The sequence below is a fragment of the Panicum hallii genome, chromosome 7 (assembly GCF_002211085.1).
Source record: "Panicum hallii strain FIL2 chromosome 7, PHallii_v3.1, whole genome shotgun sequence".
Classification (NCBI taxonomy): Eukaryota; Viridiplantae; Streptophyta; class Magnoliopsida; order Poales; family Poaceae; genus Panicum; species Panicum hallii.
The window spans coordinates 14,787,451-14,804,402 of record NC_038048.1 but is presented as its reverse complement, the minus strand read 5'-3'; the positions used below and the strand labels follow the sequence as shown (position 1 = coordinate 14,804,402).

The 16,952-nt window shown below is 48.0% G+C and overlaps 1 protein-coding gene across 1 annotated transcript in view; it reads right to left on the bottom strand.

Moving 5' to 3' along the window:
- Positions 1-1,580: 1,580 nt before the first annotated feature.
- Positions 1,581-16,952, bottom strand: part of LOC112900499 — a gene marked incomplete at its 5' end in the record, with an annotated part of 94,069 nt that continues 78,697 nt past the window's right edge. The window contains 3 exons of the mRNA XM_025969360.1: positions 1,581-1,837; positions 2,033-2,278; positions 2,805-3,168. Coding sequence (XP_025825145.1) covers positions 1,581-1,837; positions 2,033-2,278; positions 2,805-3,168 — 867 coding nt within the window. The remainder of the gene's footprint in view (positions 1,838-2,032; positions 2,279-2,804; positions 3,169-16,952) is intronic.

The window sequence follows — 16,952 nt, the reverse complement described above, 5'->3', positions numbered from 1 at the left end:
AAGCATGTCATCGATGTAGCATCGACATTGCGGTGTAGTTGGTCTGTGAAGCAGAGCTGAATAAAGCGCTGATACGTGGCGCCTGCATTCTTCAACCCAAAAGACATGGTTTTGTAAGCATATGCACCAAATGAGGTGATGAATGCGGTCTTGATCTGGTCTTCTTCCTGGACGGAAATCTGATGGTAGCCCAAGTAGCAATCAAGGAAGCAGAGTAGTACGTAGTCAGCTGTGGAGTCGATGACCTAGTCGATGTGTGGTAGTCCGAAGAGATCCTTCGAGCAGTGCTTGTTGAGATCAGTATAACCAACACCCATCCTACATTCATTATTATTCTTTTTCTTTACAAGTACAGGATTGGCTGACCACTCTGGGTGGAACACCTCTTTGATGAAACTAGCTACGAGTAGTTTTGCTATCTCCTTCTTGAACTGCTTCTCTCATGTCTGGAGTGAATCTCCATAGCTGCTGCTTTTTGGGTGTGACTTTGGAGTCGACATTTAGGGAGTGCTCGATCAACTCCATGGGCATACCAGGCATATCTGCTAGTTTCCATGCGAATACATCCCGGTTGGGCCTAAAGATGAGTGTGCTTTCCTATTTGTCACCCAGCCCTGCACCAATCATGGCTGTCTTGGTTAAGTCACCCTCCTACAGCTGGATGAACTTCATGCCGACATCCCCGATGGGCTGCACCTTGGACTGACTCGACTTCTTGGTTGGGATCTCCAATCCAGACTGGGAGAATTGCTACGCAGCCGCGAGTAGTTTTCTAAAGAATTTGGCACGCGCGTAGTCGAGGCATACTCGATTGCCTCCTAGTCGCAGTCATACAACTTCTTCAAGTCACCCCAGAAGGTTAGTACGCTGTTCCTCTCTTGCATCTTGAGAACAAGTAGACATAGTGTGGTACAGCCATGAATTTGGCCAGAGCTGGTCGTCCAAGGATGGCATGATATGATGATTTGAAGTTTGCCAAATCAAACTTGATGTACTCAGTTCGGTAGTTCTCCCATGTGTCAAAGGTGACTGGGAGTGCCACCATCCCAAGTGGTGTAGCCGAGTTCCCTGTTATGATGATGTAGAAGGGAGACTTGCTTGGGGTGAGCATGTCGGTGATGTCGAGCCCCATCTTCTTCAAGTTACTCGTGAATAGTAGGTTGAGTCCGCTTCCGCCATCGATGAGCACCCTGGTGAGTCTTATGCTGGTCACCACTAGGTCCAGCACAAGCGGGAATTTTCCACCTCAGAGAAACTGGTCCACTGATCATCTCTTGAGAATGAAATGGGGACCTCCGATCACTAGAGGGGTCGTGGCACCACCGGCTCTATGGACATGATCTTGTGGAGTGTGAGCTTTTGAGCTTGCTTGAGGGGAAGCCGGAGTCACTGCGGAATATGACATTGATGGTCTTCAAGGCATCTTGAAAGTTGCCGCCTCCTGACATGTCCTCTTGGTCATCATTCGCCTTATCCTTGCCCTTCTTCTTCTGGTGTTTACCAAGCATTGGGGCTTTGAGGGACTTGTGGAGGTTGAAGCACTCCCACGCCGAGTGCTTGCCCTTTGGATGCCATGGGCACTACTTGTGCAGGAGTTGCTCGAACTGCTCATGCATGTTGCCTGACTTCTTGCCATGCAGGGGAAGGTCGATAGCCACGATGAGATCGTCTGGCTTGTGCTTCTGAGAGGATCTCGAGTAGTCCCGCTGGCTCTTGTTGTTGCGGTCGTTGTTCCCCGGCTTGCTGTCATTGTTGTCATTGTCGCCACCACGCCTCGGGAAGTGGTCATGGTCTTGCTCCTTTTGGTCCGCCCATTGCTGCATCATGTTGCGGAGTCCTGCGATAGTATTGGGTGCGATTGCGGCCAAAATCCCTATAGAGGAGTTGGTTGCTGATGTTGTTGTGGAAGCAGTCGATGACGTCCTCTTCGGAGATGTTGGGGATCGTGGCTAGCATCTCAAAGAAGCGGCGGGTGTATTTGCGTAGAGGCTGCCATGTTCTTGCTTGCACTAGGACAAGTCGTGGCGAGTACCTACCCAAGTAATTGATCCCTGGAAGTTGTCGATGAAGATCCACTTTAGGTCCTCCCAAGAGTCGATGGAGTGGAGCCTCAGGCTCTCGATCCATGTAAGTGGGGCGGGCTCCAAAGCCATTGGGGAGTAGACAACTGTGGTGTTGGAGCCACCGGCGACCTCTATAGCCGTGGAGTAACAATTGATCCACCACTGGGGAGCTTGCTTGCTATCGTACTTGGTGATGCCAATTGGTTTGAAGCCATCTGGTTATATAACGCCAAGCTCAAACATTGCATGAACGCTGGGAAGTGATCACTATCGTCTAGGATGTGATACCTTTCAGCTACGGCACGCACTTCTTGCCTTGCATTGATGACGCTATGCGCGTCGTGCCGCCTATTGATGTACTAGCAAAGATCTCTTGTGGGGCATTGTCGAGTTGTTGATGGTTGTTGCGACTAGTCGCACCCCATGCAGGATCTGGAGCTTGATTACCCCTTGCAGGTTTCCTTGGTCTTCTGCTAGCAGCACAGCTACCTTCAGCGGTGTCATTGCCACCGTTGTTGCCTCCATTGTTGCCTCCTGCTGGCCATCGTGGTCATCCTCGAGTGGTCCGAGTACCTTGAGGCTGGCTATCGCAGACCTGCTCCGTATGCACCAACGCAGCTGGGTTCTAGCGATTGAGTTGAAGCCAAGCCTTCTGGGTAAGTAGGAGAGCTTTTTGTGCCGCATGGTCTTGACTGTTCACGAGTAGGGAAGCAACTAAAGTGATGTTGGTGATCGGCATGCGAAAGCCTTCTTCTCTAGCTGGTACGAATTCAGCATCATTATCATGCTGTATCCGGCGTTGGCGCTCCGTGGCGTTCCTCCTGCGCTCGGCACACCCCTGGGTTTCATCCTCGACGCTAATGTTGGCTGTGAGCTCATCTTCGGAGATGTGCTTGGGTAGTTTGTTGGCGTACTGGTTGCCTTCACCTTCCTCCGCTATGAACATGTGGCGGTGTGAGGTGTGCTCATCAGAGCTGTAGCCGACTTGTATGGTGTCTTCCTCGTGGATGGGCGAGAGGGGCCTGCCATCTTGAAAAGGCAGTGAGTCGAGGTGAGCCACAAGGCGGGAGTTGTCTTTGAGTAGCTCGGAGAGTTTCATGCCCTTCTAGTACATGAAACGGCCCTGTGGCATTGATGTGATCATTAGACCCTGATGACCGCTCGTGAAGGGCTCAGTGTCATCATCAGAGTCTGAGTCATAGTTGTGGCAGAACCAACCTGAATTACACCGGCTCAAGTACACGAGTCCACTCTTGAGGGCTCCAACATGCTTCAAATGGTATAATCCCTTGGCCTGTCGGGTAACCTCCCGATAAACCACCGAATGCAGGATCAAACAAGGTACCTCGCGCGAAGGCGAGTTCAGAGATACAATTGCCATCACATTTTACATCACAGTCAGGTATATTACATGAGTGTTTTAATTTAACATCAGTTCCCAGTTGATGGAAATTATTACAAACAGTTCTAAGTTTCAAGTCATGTAGCGGAGTTTAAAGTACGGGCACTGTACACATCGCCAGTTCAGATATCATGCTAGCCCTGGCATGATATCACTCGGAAGGATCTGTGTTGGCTAGGGACGGGTCCCACTCCACGGACCAACCATCGGGCAGAGAGTAAGGCCACGGCATAGGCAGAGTAGAGTCGTCAGGGGGATTTCCTGAACAAAAAGTCACAAGGCAAGACTGAGTATTCTAATACTCGGCAAGGCTTACCCGTTCATGGTATACTTAGCCATGTAACTAGACTTATGAAGGCTTTTCGGGTTTTGGGTAGAGTTTTCAGCTGAAAAACAACAAAGAGTAGGTCCTTAATTTCAACTTTTAGCTTTTAAGTTCTATGTGATTATCTATTCTAGATAAGCACCTATAGCTATTCAAGCATGATAGAATCTTTGGCCAAACATTATCTTTGATAACCGTATAATTGCTCTTGTTACTCTATGTGGCAAAGGGATCAAGTAGTCTCAATCTCCGCGAGAAACGGACGATTCCTAAATTGAATTTCAGCCTTGCAAGGGTAAACCTAACTCACACGCTTGGAATATCCAGAGATTGTCCCGAAGCAACCGTTTGCCGTTCATTCCGACTCATGGATCAGATCCACCACAAGCGACTGCAGGACCATACGCACATCCAATGTGCAGGACGTATGCCTGTAGAGCGACTACACGGCCGTACTCCTGGTTGCCCTGCAACACGTATTCCCACACGTCGAATCAAGTAACCAGAAAAACCAAATACGAGTGGTGGGAGGTATGTCCACTCCTCGGGCTGATTGGTTACTAGGCTTACCACTTACCATATTTCGCGGCCTGTGGTTAGTACTTTCAAACGCTTAACCACCGCTACCACACACTGCGACCTTATCAAATTCACCAACACAGACGGGGTATCATCTCAATCATGATACCTCACATAAATCCCGTCCGTCATCCTTATAGTGATTACAGGAATGTAGAGATTGCAACTCCTATATCACGCGAGTGACAGGAAATGAAGCATCCCCTCATCCGAGGTGACTTAAATGTGATATAAAAATCAGTCCCAGGAGGCTGATACACATTTATTACATCAGATGGTACATTACCGTACAAACCTCCGAGGAGGCGGGCACTCGATACAAATGATAACTAGTAATAAAACAGCTATGGTAATATACCAAAGCATGACCCACGTGGGATCCAGCTCGGGCTCAGAGTAACACGCTAGCAGGAGCATCTTGCGGAGGGCCAACACCACAGGCAAAGTTGGGCGCGGACACAACCCCTATTGGTCGTCTCCGGTCACGTAGTCCGGGTCTTCCTCTGAGAAAACCACAAATATATATAGGGTGAGTACAAAGGTACTCAACAAGTCCAACCACACCCGCGGAGGGGGTGATAACAGAGATCATGCACGGTTATATCAAGGGTGGGGTTAGGGTTTATTTGCGCTAAAGCAAGGTTTTACACATGCAAGGGTTTATTTAGCAAAAGCACTTTCTCAAAACATTTTTATAGTAATCGAATCATAAGTAGGGTTGATCCTGCACAAAGGATCCAAGTTTTAGTGCAACCGGACTCCGCGTCCAAAGTAGCTTACTGCACAACTACCGAGTATTTTCAAAACAACTCAAGCCACAAAACCAATCATCCCGAAACATCTATTGAAGTGACCATGCCGTAACGCGTCCAATACCGTGGACACGGCTATTCGAATAGATTTTTACACTCTGCAGAGGTTGTACACTTTACCCACAAGTAGGGTACCGCGCTACGAACACCTTAATGTCACGGCGGATCCTAACAAAGCCATTACCCACCTTAGCTGAATCTAACTAGCCAACACGGAAGCTACCATGGGGTTAATGACCCATCGACAAAGTCATAACCGGAACATAACTCACACAGATCGTATTCCTTCTACATGGTCTCCCGTTGCTCACCCGCTCTCCTTTTGGCTAGCAGAACAACTAGTGGGGTTTATGCTAAGCCGTTGCCCACACAACGGTCGAGTGGTTGTACGATAAATGGGTTAGGCAAGATGACACCTCAGTTCATCCTTATAGTGACCAGACGGACATCTCCCGACCATGCTCAACCACAAAGGTACAAGCACACTGGTGGCATTTCACACAGAAAATGCCGTCCATCTCGCCAGATTAAGCCTTTCTTTTATTTCCTCAAAATCTCATTTTATCTTCTAAAACACTCATACCCTTATTTTTGGTAAAGCGCTTATGATCATGGTTTAAGTATAAAGAGAGGAATAACAGGTAACAAGTATCTCTAGCATGTGGTTTACGCCTAACCGAGCAAATCCTAGGTCATCAGGGAAGGGTTATAGCAATCAAGGGGTGGCTATCCAACCAGGTCTTGCAATAAAACGATGCATTTTACAAAACAGGCCAATAGGTTGTATTTATAAATCTAGGATAAATATGCATCAAAGGATGGGATTGGACTTGCCATTCACAAAGCCTTCCGGGAAGTCCTGATCGAGGTACTGTCCTTCAGGTTCGGGCTCACGGCACTGGTTCTCGGACTCTTGCTCGCAGTACTGCTCATCGACGGGTTCTTCCTCGGTCACTTCGTGATCTACGGCGCACACAAACAATCGTACAATAAAGAAAAGAATTAAAGGTTTTATCTTCGAGCCTGAATCAAGAATAACTTAAGAAATAATGGTAGAGAGAATATTTTTGAGAGATTTCTTGATGGCATGGCCGACATTATGTTAGAAATGGTGTGATAAAGTTTCGGGGCAAACAGAAGGTTTTTGGCGCATGAAATGATAGGCCGAACGGGGTTTTAGGGAAGGGATAAGGGTCCAAGGACCTATTTGTAATTACTGTTGGGAGGGGAGGGCTTGAGTAGAATTTCTGGAAATACCTAGGGTACCCTGGAAAAGGTCGGGGGTTTATCCGTAATTATTTTGTATAGGAGGGGGTTCACTTCCGAAATAGAATGGGCAAGGGGGTTTATTTGGAAAAAGGGGTTGAGGGGAGGTGGGGCTCTTAAGGGGATAATCAGAAGGGCAGGGGGCTCAGGGCAATTTTGCCCTTCTTCCTCCTCCCGTTACCAGGAACAGAGGAGGGGGATAGGGGCCGGCGGCGCCACTGATTCCGGCGGCCCTAGGGCACGGCGGCGGCCGGGGGTAGGGGGCTACGCGGAGAGGAGAGCAAGGGGGACCCATTCCACCACTCACCACGAGCCGGGGTGGCGCGAGGCGGTCTGCCCACGAGGGCCAGGGGCAGCGGGCGGAGGGCCTGGCGGCGGCGGCAGTGCAGGGCCGGGGAGAGGGCTAGGGCTGCGGGGGAAGGTTGTGGTGGTGGCGGGGCGCGTCGTGGAGGTATTTGTAGGCCGGCGAGGGCAGAAGGGAGGGGGGTGCGGTGGAGGCTGGTGGCGGCCAGTAATGGCGGTGGGGGCGGGGTTGCTGCTGCGCAGGGCGGCCGGTGGCGTTGGGTCGTCGCTGCGCAGGGCGGGTGGTGGCGCGTAGCGGGGAGGGGCGGCCTGGGGACGCGCTGCGCAGGGGGAAGTGGCCCGTGGCGAGGCGACGCGCGGCGGCCGGTGCTGCTCTGCCGCGGCACGTCGGGGCAAGCGCGAGCACCGAGGCGGCAAGGGGGCATGGCGTGCGCAGAGGAGGGGCCAAGTTAGGCCGTTCCTGTGGAGTCGTCAATGGAGGGAGGGGGGTGGTGGCCGGGCGCTCGGCGTCGAGCTCTACTTGGCGTCGTGCTGTGCGTGCAGGGGAACGAGGGAAAGAGCAGGGAAGGAGAAAAGAGAAAGGGGAAAAAGAGAAAGGGGAGAAAGGAAGGGAGAGGGGGCTACGTCGGCGGGATTCGCGGCGACGGTCGCGAGAGTGCGGCGCGACGCGCGAGGTTGAGCACGCGGGGGAGATGCGTCGGCGGAATTCGCGGCGACGATCGCGAGCGTGTGGCGCGACGCGCGAGGTTAAGCACGCGGCACGGCGCGGGGGTCGGGGAAAAGAAAGGATGACGGTTAATTTCGGATGTCAGACGGCGAAAGGTCGGGAAATGTTTTGAGCGATTAGGAGTTCGGACGGTAAGGGTTTAGGAGCGATCCGAGCTTGACGAAAGAATTTTTCTAGCGAGCGATTTGTGCTGTAATTTGAATAAGGTAAAAATGCGGGCGTTACAAACCTACCCCACTTAAAATGAATCTCGTCCTCGAGATTCGGCTGGTTCCTAAATAGATGGGGAAACTCTTTCTTAAGGGCATCTTCGCGTTCCCATGTGGCCTCTTCTACCCCATGTCTGCTCCACTGAACTCTGCAAATCCGTACTTCAGAGTTTCTTATTCTTTTTATGACAGTGTCCAAAATCTTGATAGGCACTTCCTGGTACTGAAGATCTGTTTGTAAAACTATCTCTTCCTCCGGCACCCGTTCTCTTTCGGGTACCCTCAGGCATCTTCTCAGTTGGGATACATGGAAGTACATTATCATCCAGGCAAGGCCAATGTCGTTGCAGATGCCCTTAGTCGCAAAGCGCATTGTTCTTGCCTATCCATTGAAGCATTCGATGAAACTCTCTGTTGGGAAATGAGTAAGCTCAACCTAGAGATCATTTCCCAAGGTGACTTAAACCATATTTCGGTTGAAGCCACACTTAGAGATAACATTGTTCTAGCGCAACAGCATAATGAAGGGATCAGAATCATTAAACAGAAGCTAATGCAAGGAGAAGGGAAGTATAAATGCTTCCGAGTAGATCCTGAAGGAGTATTATGGTTCAACGAGCGTATTGTTGTACCAAAGAACCATAAACTCCGAAAACAAATAATGGATGAGGCCCATCTATCCAAATTCTCTATCCATCCTGGTAGTACGAAGATGTATCAGGATTTGAAACAGAACTTTTGGTGGACTCGTATGAGACGAGAAATTGCCAAATATGTGTCGGAATGTGATATCTGCCAAAGAGTCAAAGCCAGTCATTTGAGGACTGCTGGTATCCTTCAACCTCTACCCATCCCTTCATGGAAGTGGGAGGATATCAGTATGGACTTTATTGTTGGCCTGCCCAACACATCACGGAGGCATGACTCTATCTGGGTAATCGTTGATCGATTAACCAAGACTGCACATTTTCTTCCCGTGCATACCACATACAATGCCAAAAGGTATGCTGAGATTTATCTAGATCAAATTATTCGTCTTCATGGAATACCTAAAACGATCATTTCTGATCGTGGAGCACAATTTGTTGCTAGGTTCTGGGAGCAACTTCATGATGCTCTTGGGACTAAATTAATTCGAAGCTCTGCCTATCATCCTCAGACGGATGGGCAAACGGAGCGAATAAATCAGATTTTAGAAGATATGCTCAGAGCTTGTGTACTCCAATTCGACAAAAATTGGGATAAGTACTTGTCACTAGTAGAATTTTCTTATAACAATAGCTATCAGACAAGTATTAAGATGGCCCCCTTTGAAGCATTATACGATCGCCGATGTCGAACTCCTTTGAGTTGGTCACAAACCGGCGAGCGTAAAATTTTTGGACCCGATCTAGTTATAGAAGCAGAAGATAAGGTCAGACTTATCCAGGACAATCTAAAAGCCGCCCAATCTCGACAGAAAAGCTACGCGGATATACGAAGAAGACCATTACAGTTTCACGTCGGAGACTTCGTATATCTTCGAGTATCTCCTACTCGAGGTGTTCAAAGATTCGGTGTAAAAGGAAAACTTGCTCCTCGATACATCGGACCCTTTGAAGTCCTTGAAATCTGTGGACCTGTAGCTTACCGTCTCCAACTTCCACTTCAACTAGCGGCCATCCATAACATCTTTCATGTATCCCAACTCAGAAAGTGTGTTAAAATCCCCACCGAGATCATCGATTCCCAAGCTATCGAAATCGAACCAGATCTGACTTATACAGAGCATCCAATCAGAATCCTCGACACGAAAGAAAGAAGTACCAGAAGAGAGACCACCAAAATGTACAAGATTCAATGGAACCATCACACAGAAGAAGAGGCAACATGGGAAACCGAATCTTATCTTCAACACAACTTTCCCGATTTCTTCCAAACCAATCTTCGAGTTTGATCTTTGTGTCCCATCCTGCTTCGGAATCTCGGGACGAGATTCTTTTTAGGGGGGAGGGCTGTGACACTCAGGTAATTATCTAGGTCATACCTCAGAATTTAGGTATGCTTGTATGTTCAAAGTTTGGCAAATATGTATTTTATGTATGCAATGCTATGGAAGAAGGGATGTTTATATAATTAATATTAACTAAAGGTCCTTTTATGCAAAATGGATGGAGATGAGGGAAAAGTTTAAAAGCATAAGGGTTATTTTGCAAAAAGTGATATCTGTGGTTAAATTGCAAAAATATATATGAAATTACCATAGGGTATATGTGTAAAAGTAACTTTACTTATGGATTTACATAAAACATAAAATTATTACTAAATCTATTTTATCTTTAAAACTATTGCTCAAATGCAGATGAACCTTAAAGAGAAGTTGTAGAGTTTGAAAAACCATGCACTTTTGCTTTTTGGACCATCTTCATTTGAGCATTGGTTTAAAAGTTGCAAGCTCTTTACAGTAAGGTCCCTGCCTTTCTCTGAATTCACAGATCAGTCCCTGGTTCAGTTCACCCCCCCTTCTTCCTCCCTGCGCTCTGCTCCCCCTGCTCTGTATTTCTGGTGCCTCTGCCGCCGGTGTAACGCGCCGCCCTGGCTCACCGCCGGCCATCTCCTGTGCCCCCCCGGTCCACGCGTCGCCCCTCTGCTCGGCCACCGCTCCACCCCCCCCCTGCTGGCGCCCTGCCCGCGTGCCACGGCGCCTGCGGCACTGCCGCACCGCCACCGGTGTTCCCTGCCGCCGCCGTGCATCCGAGGTCCATCCTCCCCGCTAGCATTCCCAAACCCGAGCTCAGCTTGCCGTGCCCCCTTTTGCCTCTCCAATTGCCTATAAAAAGACGCCCCGGACCCTCCCCGCGCGCGTGCACAGACCTCGCCGCCGCCCCATTAGCGCCGCCAGCTCCGGTCACTGTGGGACTCGCCCCTCCGCTCAGTTCCTTCCCAAACCGACTACACCGTAAGCTTCCCCGTGCCCCACTGCAGCCTCCCGACCCGGCCCTTCCCTCTTTCGCCCGCCGGAATCATCCCGCCGCCGTGCGCCACCGGCCGCCGGTCCGGCCCACCGTGGGTAGCCCGATTCCGGCCACCCCGAGCCTTCCCGAGACCACCCACAGGTAGCCTTAGCCCTCCTCGTGCTCTCTCTCCCTTTCCCCCTCGCCGCCGGCGACTTCCCCGGCCGGAATTTGGCCGGACATGTGCTCCCCGCCGCCGGCCATGGCTTGGACTCAATTGCTCTCTGTGTCTTCCTTCCAGGGGGCCAGATGTAAAATGCAGGGACTAGTTTGTAAAGAATACTTGTTATTTCATGTGAGAGCTTTTCCTGTCTTGTAAAATCCATAACAATTCACAGAAAAATCCAAAAATAGCAAAACTAGTTTTGTTAGAAACTAGATTTCAAACTCTATGACTTTTGTTAATAGAGTTTAGTTTGAAATAAAATATTTCTACCTGTGTTTCGAATCTAAAGTTAAGGGTAAAAATACACTCAACCTTGTTATTTCATGTTCTTTTGTTTTTCTAAAGTGTAGTATGAATGTTCTATGAACTCTAGTTAACTTTGTGTTAAATTGCAAACTTAAACTTAATTTAAATTTAACTTCTCTTATTTGAACTTCCAAATTTGAAATATTAAATAAACCTATTATATAACCTCTTCTAAATTAACACTATTGTTAGTCTCTAATGTGATATTTTATAATCAAATTTCTATAATCTTTTATTTAAAAGTTGTTAATTCAAATTTTGGTTCATTTCAAATTTAATTTAAATGTTTTAGTTCTTATTACAATAAATTCTACCATAAATAGTATTTCAAATCTAAACCCTCTTTATTTTATGCATGTTTGTGTGTTAATTGGATGAGTTATAATATTTGAAATGTGAATTTTTTTTAAAATTTAAATTTCACCTTATTAATTTATTGCATTTCATATAGAATCAACGACACTCGACGACGGGGACTACGAACTGATCTTAGGGCAAGACCAAGGCTTTCCAGAAGATCCAGCACAAGTCGTCGAAGGACTAACTGAAGTACCGAACCCGAGTTCGGAAATCTCTGACTCTCCTGCCCCCACCCCCATTCCAGAAGGCAAGCCCCGGACATATCCCATTACTTTATTTACACTGCAATCTATGCTTATCTATATTATATCTTGCATTAAGTCTAGAAGTTGAAGTGAAACCCTAGATGCATGAATCCTAGGAATCCAATGTAATGTTTCCGAGTCCTTATTGGTTAGATGCTTCGCTAATAGGACCGGTAGAAGTCGGGTGATTTCCTGTCACTCGCGCGATATAGGAGTTGCATATTTACATTTCTGCAACCACTATAAGGATAACGGACAGGGTCATGTGCTGTATCATGACCTGAGGTTTTACCCTGTCTGTTTTGATAAAAGTCTTAAGGCCGAAATGTTTGGTAGTGGTGGCTAAGTTTTTGAAAGTACTAGCCACATGCCGCGAAATATGGTAAGCGGTAAGCCTAGTACCCGATTGGCCCGGCAAATGGACGCGCTCCCACCACTCGACTTTTATTTTATGTTTACACGCACCGACGTGTGGGAGTACGTTCTGCAAGGCAGACAGGAATACGGGTTTTGTAGTCGCGCTACAGACGTATGTCCTGTACACATTGGGTGTGCGTACGGTCCTGCAGTCGCTTGTGGTGGCCCCGATCCATAACCCGGAATATGAGGGAAACGGTTGCTTCGGAGTGCCCTGTTGGTATTCCAAGCGTGTGTGTTAGGTTTACCTTGCAAGGTTAAATTCGATTCGAATCGTCCGCCTCTCACGAGGATTGAGACTGCTTATCCCTTCTGCCACATTGAGTAAAAAGTGTAACTGTTAATGAGATAATCTTGGTGAATGATAATATCAACCATGATTGCTTAGTATAGGTGCCTACTTAGAATGGCTAATCAAACTAGAATCTGAAAGCTAAAACTTGTAAGTAGTTCATACTCTCTGTTGCTTTTCAGCTGAAAATAAACCCAGAGCCTTTACAATACCTTCATGAGTCTAGTTATGGGCTAATGTATACCCAATCCCGGGTAAGCCTTGCTGAGTATTAGAATACTCAGCCTTGCCAATGTCTGTTTCAGGTATAACCTACGAGAACCCCACGGACAACCTTGGGTGGCCAACGTCCGTTCCGTTTGGCTGGTCCGTGGAATGGGACCCGTCCCCGGCCGGCACTGACCCTCCGCAGTAACACCAAGCCCTGGGCTAAGCTTGGTGTTCGTCTTCGCGATGAATGTAGACGCGTGAAACTTTTTCTTCCGCTGTGAGTTGGACAAGTTGTAATGCTTGTCAGTTTGAACATGAGTTGTATAAGCTTTCTTATCTTTAAACTCAGTTTGTAATATTGTGCATATGGCTGTAAATTAAAAGTTGATGAGCTATTCTGTGATGTAAACTCGCCTTCGTGTGAGGTAAACCTGCTTCGATCCTGCTGAACCGTGGTTGTATCGGGCGGAGACCCGACAGATCAAAGGATTGTTCCGTTTGAAGTGCGTTAGGCTGATTGCAAATGTACGGCGATCAATAGCGCACTTGAGCCGGAATAATTCGAGCGGTTCTGCCACAGCCACTCTTTCTTCCACTTCCTTTATGAGTGCGGGTCCAACTAGGGCACGCTCTCCAACTTCTAACCACATCAGGGGGGTCCTGCACTTCCTCCCATAGAGAGCTTTAAATGGTGACATGCCTAAGCTTGCTTGATAACCGTTGTTGTACGAGAACTCAGCGTACGGTAAGCTTTGTTCCCAGTCTTTGCCATAAGTAAGGACACATGCTCTTAGCATATCCTCCATAATCTGGTTCACCCTTTCTGTTTGACCGTCGGTCTGCGGGTGATAAGCCGAACTGAAGTCCAACTTGGTGCCCATGGCCTTATGCAATTCTTTCCAAAACCTAGAGGTGAATTGGGTTCCTCTATCTGAAACAATTCTGCTAGGCACGCCATGCAGCTTTACTATGTTGTCCACATAGAGTCGGGCTAGCTTTTCTCCACCATAATTGGTCCGTACAGGTAGAAAGTGAGCGACTTTTGTGAGTCGGTCCACTATTACCCATATGGAGTCATGTCCTTTCTGTGTCTTGGGTAAACCTATTACAAAGTCCATTCCTATCTCATCCCATTTCCAAACCGGGATGGGTAAGGGTTGTAGCAATCCTGCTGGCTTCTGATGTTCAGCCTTGATCCTTTGACAAGTATCACAATGGGCGACGAATCTTGCAATGTCCACCTTCATTCCACTCCACCAATACCGTTGCCTTATATCTACATACATCTTGGTGGATCCTGGGTGGATGGAATATGCTGAGTTGTGGGCCTCATCCATAATAGTCTGTCGGAAGCCTCCTTCCTTAGGTACGCAAATTCTATCTTTGTACCATAAGGTTCCTTTGTCATCCACTCTGAAATCCGGTGCCTTGTTTTCCCCTGTATGCATGCGGATTCTCATCAAGTCCTTATCTGAACCTTGGACCTTTCTGATTTGGTCTTCCAAAGTAGGTTGAACACTCAACTTGTGACTGGAACCCTGGGGAATGATGTGCACATTTAATTGTGCCATTTCTTCTCGAAGGTGGGCATTCTTAGGTCCATATGGTTTTCGGCTTAAGGCATCTGCTACCACGTTTGCTTTGCCAGGATGGTAATGAATTACCACATTATAATCCTTAACTAGTTCTAACCACCTTCTTTGCCTTAAGTTCAATTCTGGCTGGGTGAAGATGTATTTTAAGCTCTTATGGTCCGTGTAAATCTCACACCTGTTCCCAATCAGATAGTGCCTCCAAATCTTGAGGGCATGTACTACGGCTGCCAATTCCAAATCATGGGTCGGGTAATTTTGCTCATGAGGCTTGCGTTGTCGAGAGGCATATGCCACTACTTTCCCACCTTGCATAAGGACACATCCTAATCCTTGACGGGATGCATCACAATAAATGACAAAGTCCCATTGGATGTCTGGCAGGGTTAGTACCGGGGCGGTTGTCAGTCTTCTCTTTAACTCCTGGAAGCTTCTCTCTCATGACTCGGTCCAGGTGAACTTCTTCTCTTTCTTGAGTAGCTCTGTCATGGGTCGGGCTATCTTGGAGAATCCTTCAATAAATCTCCGGTAATATCCGGCTAAACCGAGAAAGCTCCTGATTTCACTAACATTGGTGGGTTGCTGCCAATTGGAGACTGCTTCGACCTTTTCGGGATCCACTGCTACTCCCTCTGCGGTCAAGATATGACCAAGAAATGCTACTTTCTCAAGCCAAAATTCACACTTGCTGAACTTGGCGTAGAGCTTGTGCACTCTCAACTTTTCCAGAACGACTCATAGGTGCTGCTCATGTTCGTCGACACTCTTGGAGTAAATAAGTATGTCGTCAATGAAAACCACGACAAACTTATCCAACTCTTCCATAAACACCTTATTCATGAGGTTCATAAAATAAGCAGGTGCATTGGTGAGTCCAAAGGACATCACGATAAACTCATATTGCCCATAGCGGGTGACGAAGGCCGTCTTTGGAATATCACTTTCCTTAATCTTGAGTTGGTGATACCCCGATCTTAGGTCTATCTTAGAGAAATACTTGGCTCCCTTCAACTGATCAAAGAGGTCATCAATTCTGGGAAGGGGGTATTTGTTCTTGATGGTGACTTCATTTAGTGCGCGGTAATCCACGCACATCCTTATGCTTCCGTCCTTCTTCTTGACAAACAAGACCGGGGCTCCCCATGGTGATGAGCTTGGTCTAATGAAACCACTTTGTTGTAACTCTTCCAGTTGTCTCTTTAGTTCTGCCAATTCAGAGGCTGCCATCCTATAGGGTCTCTTAGCTATAGGAGAGGTTCCAGGGACAAGGTCAATGACAAACTCTATATCCCTATCCGGCGGCATTCCCGGGAGTTCTTTGGGGAAAACATCTAGGTTAGTGCCGATGGTTGTTGTTGCCGGTATTGTTAGTGCGGATGGGTACACGATTGGCTCCTGATAAAGCTGGCCTTGGTCCATTCACTGAGTTGGAGAGGGCTGGTGCTGCCGGCTTGTTATTGGCATATGAGCAATTGGCAATGAAGTGTCCTGTCTCACGGCAGTTGTAGCATGCTCGGGTATTGCTGCTGGCAGTAACTTGGCTTGTATTACTCTGTGGGACCTTCATGGTGCTCTGGCTCTTGAACTGTCTAAGCTGGGTGTTGGGGGCTTGAGAGCCAGTAGCTTGTGGCTGGGTCCTATACTGCATAGGGGCTTGGGACTTGGTCACTGGAGGGCCAAAGTGCCTTGGTTTCTGGAAACGGTCCTGCTGGCGAGCCTTGGCTTCTAGGAACTTACGCTTATTGTCTCTCTTTTCTTCTGCCATGGCTCTCTCAGTGATGATAGCCATGTTCATTAGTGTGTTGAAGTCTGGGTAGATGCATGGGGAGAGCAGCTTCTTAAGTTCTGTATTTAAACCCTTTCTGAACATATCCTGCTTCTTTTCATCCTTGTCTACTTCCTCCGGTGCATAGCGGGCTAGTTCTATGAACTGGTATGTGTACTCTTCAACCGACTTATTGCCTTGCTGCAGCTCACGGAACTCATCTGCCTTGCGCTTCATGGTGGCTACTGGGATGTGATAGCGACGGAATTTATCCACAAACTCCTTCCAAGTGATAGTGGAGGCATCCTGCGCAGCTGCACAGTAGTTCTCCCACCAAGCCAAAGCAGTTCCAGTGAGTTGGTGAGCAGCTAAACGGACCTTGTCACGGTCGCCATGTTCAAATGGCTCGAGTTTCCTCTTGATAACACGCAGCCAGTCATCTGCGTCCAAGGGGTTGTAGGATCCTGCAAAGGTGGGTGGCTTGGTCCTCAGAAATGCTGTCAGTTTGTCATTTGTATTCTGCTCACGGGGCCTTGGGTGGGTGATAACATTGGTCAAAGCTTCCAGTAGCAGGTTCTGGTTGTTTAACACTTGCACCAGGTCAACGGCCGGTGGGGGTGGGGCATGTTGTGCTCCTACTTGGCTTTCTCCTCCCTGCTGGCTCACTTCTTGATCTTCCTGATCTTCCTAGTCGGGGGCTTGTCCTTGCATAGCCTGTTGTCTCTCCGTACTTGGAGTGGCATGTGCCCGTCTTTGGAAGGCCCTGTTGTTACGCCTAGGGGCCGTCTGTGGATTGGGTAAAACCCTTATGAGACTTAGATTTGAAATTAAGTGATATTTTTTTTGAAAAGGCAGACTCCACCTACTGCCGGCAATCGCATAGACTAAACAGCATCAAGTGCAAATAGTTTTTATTTGTT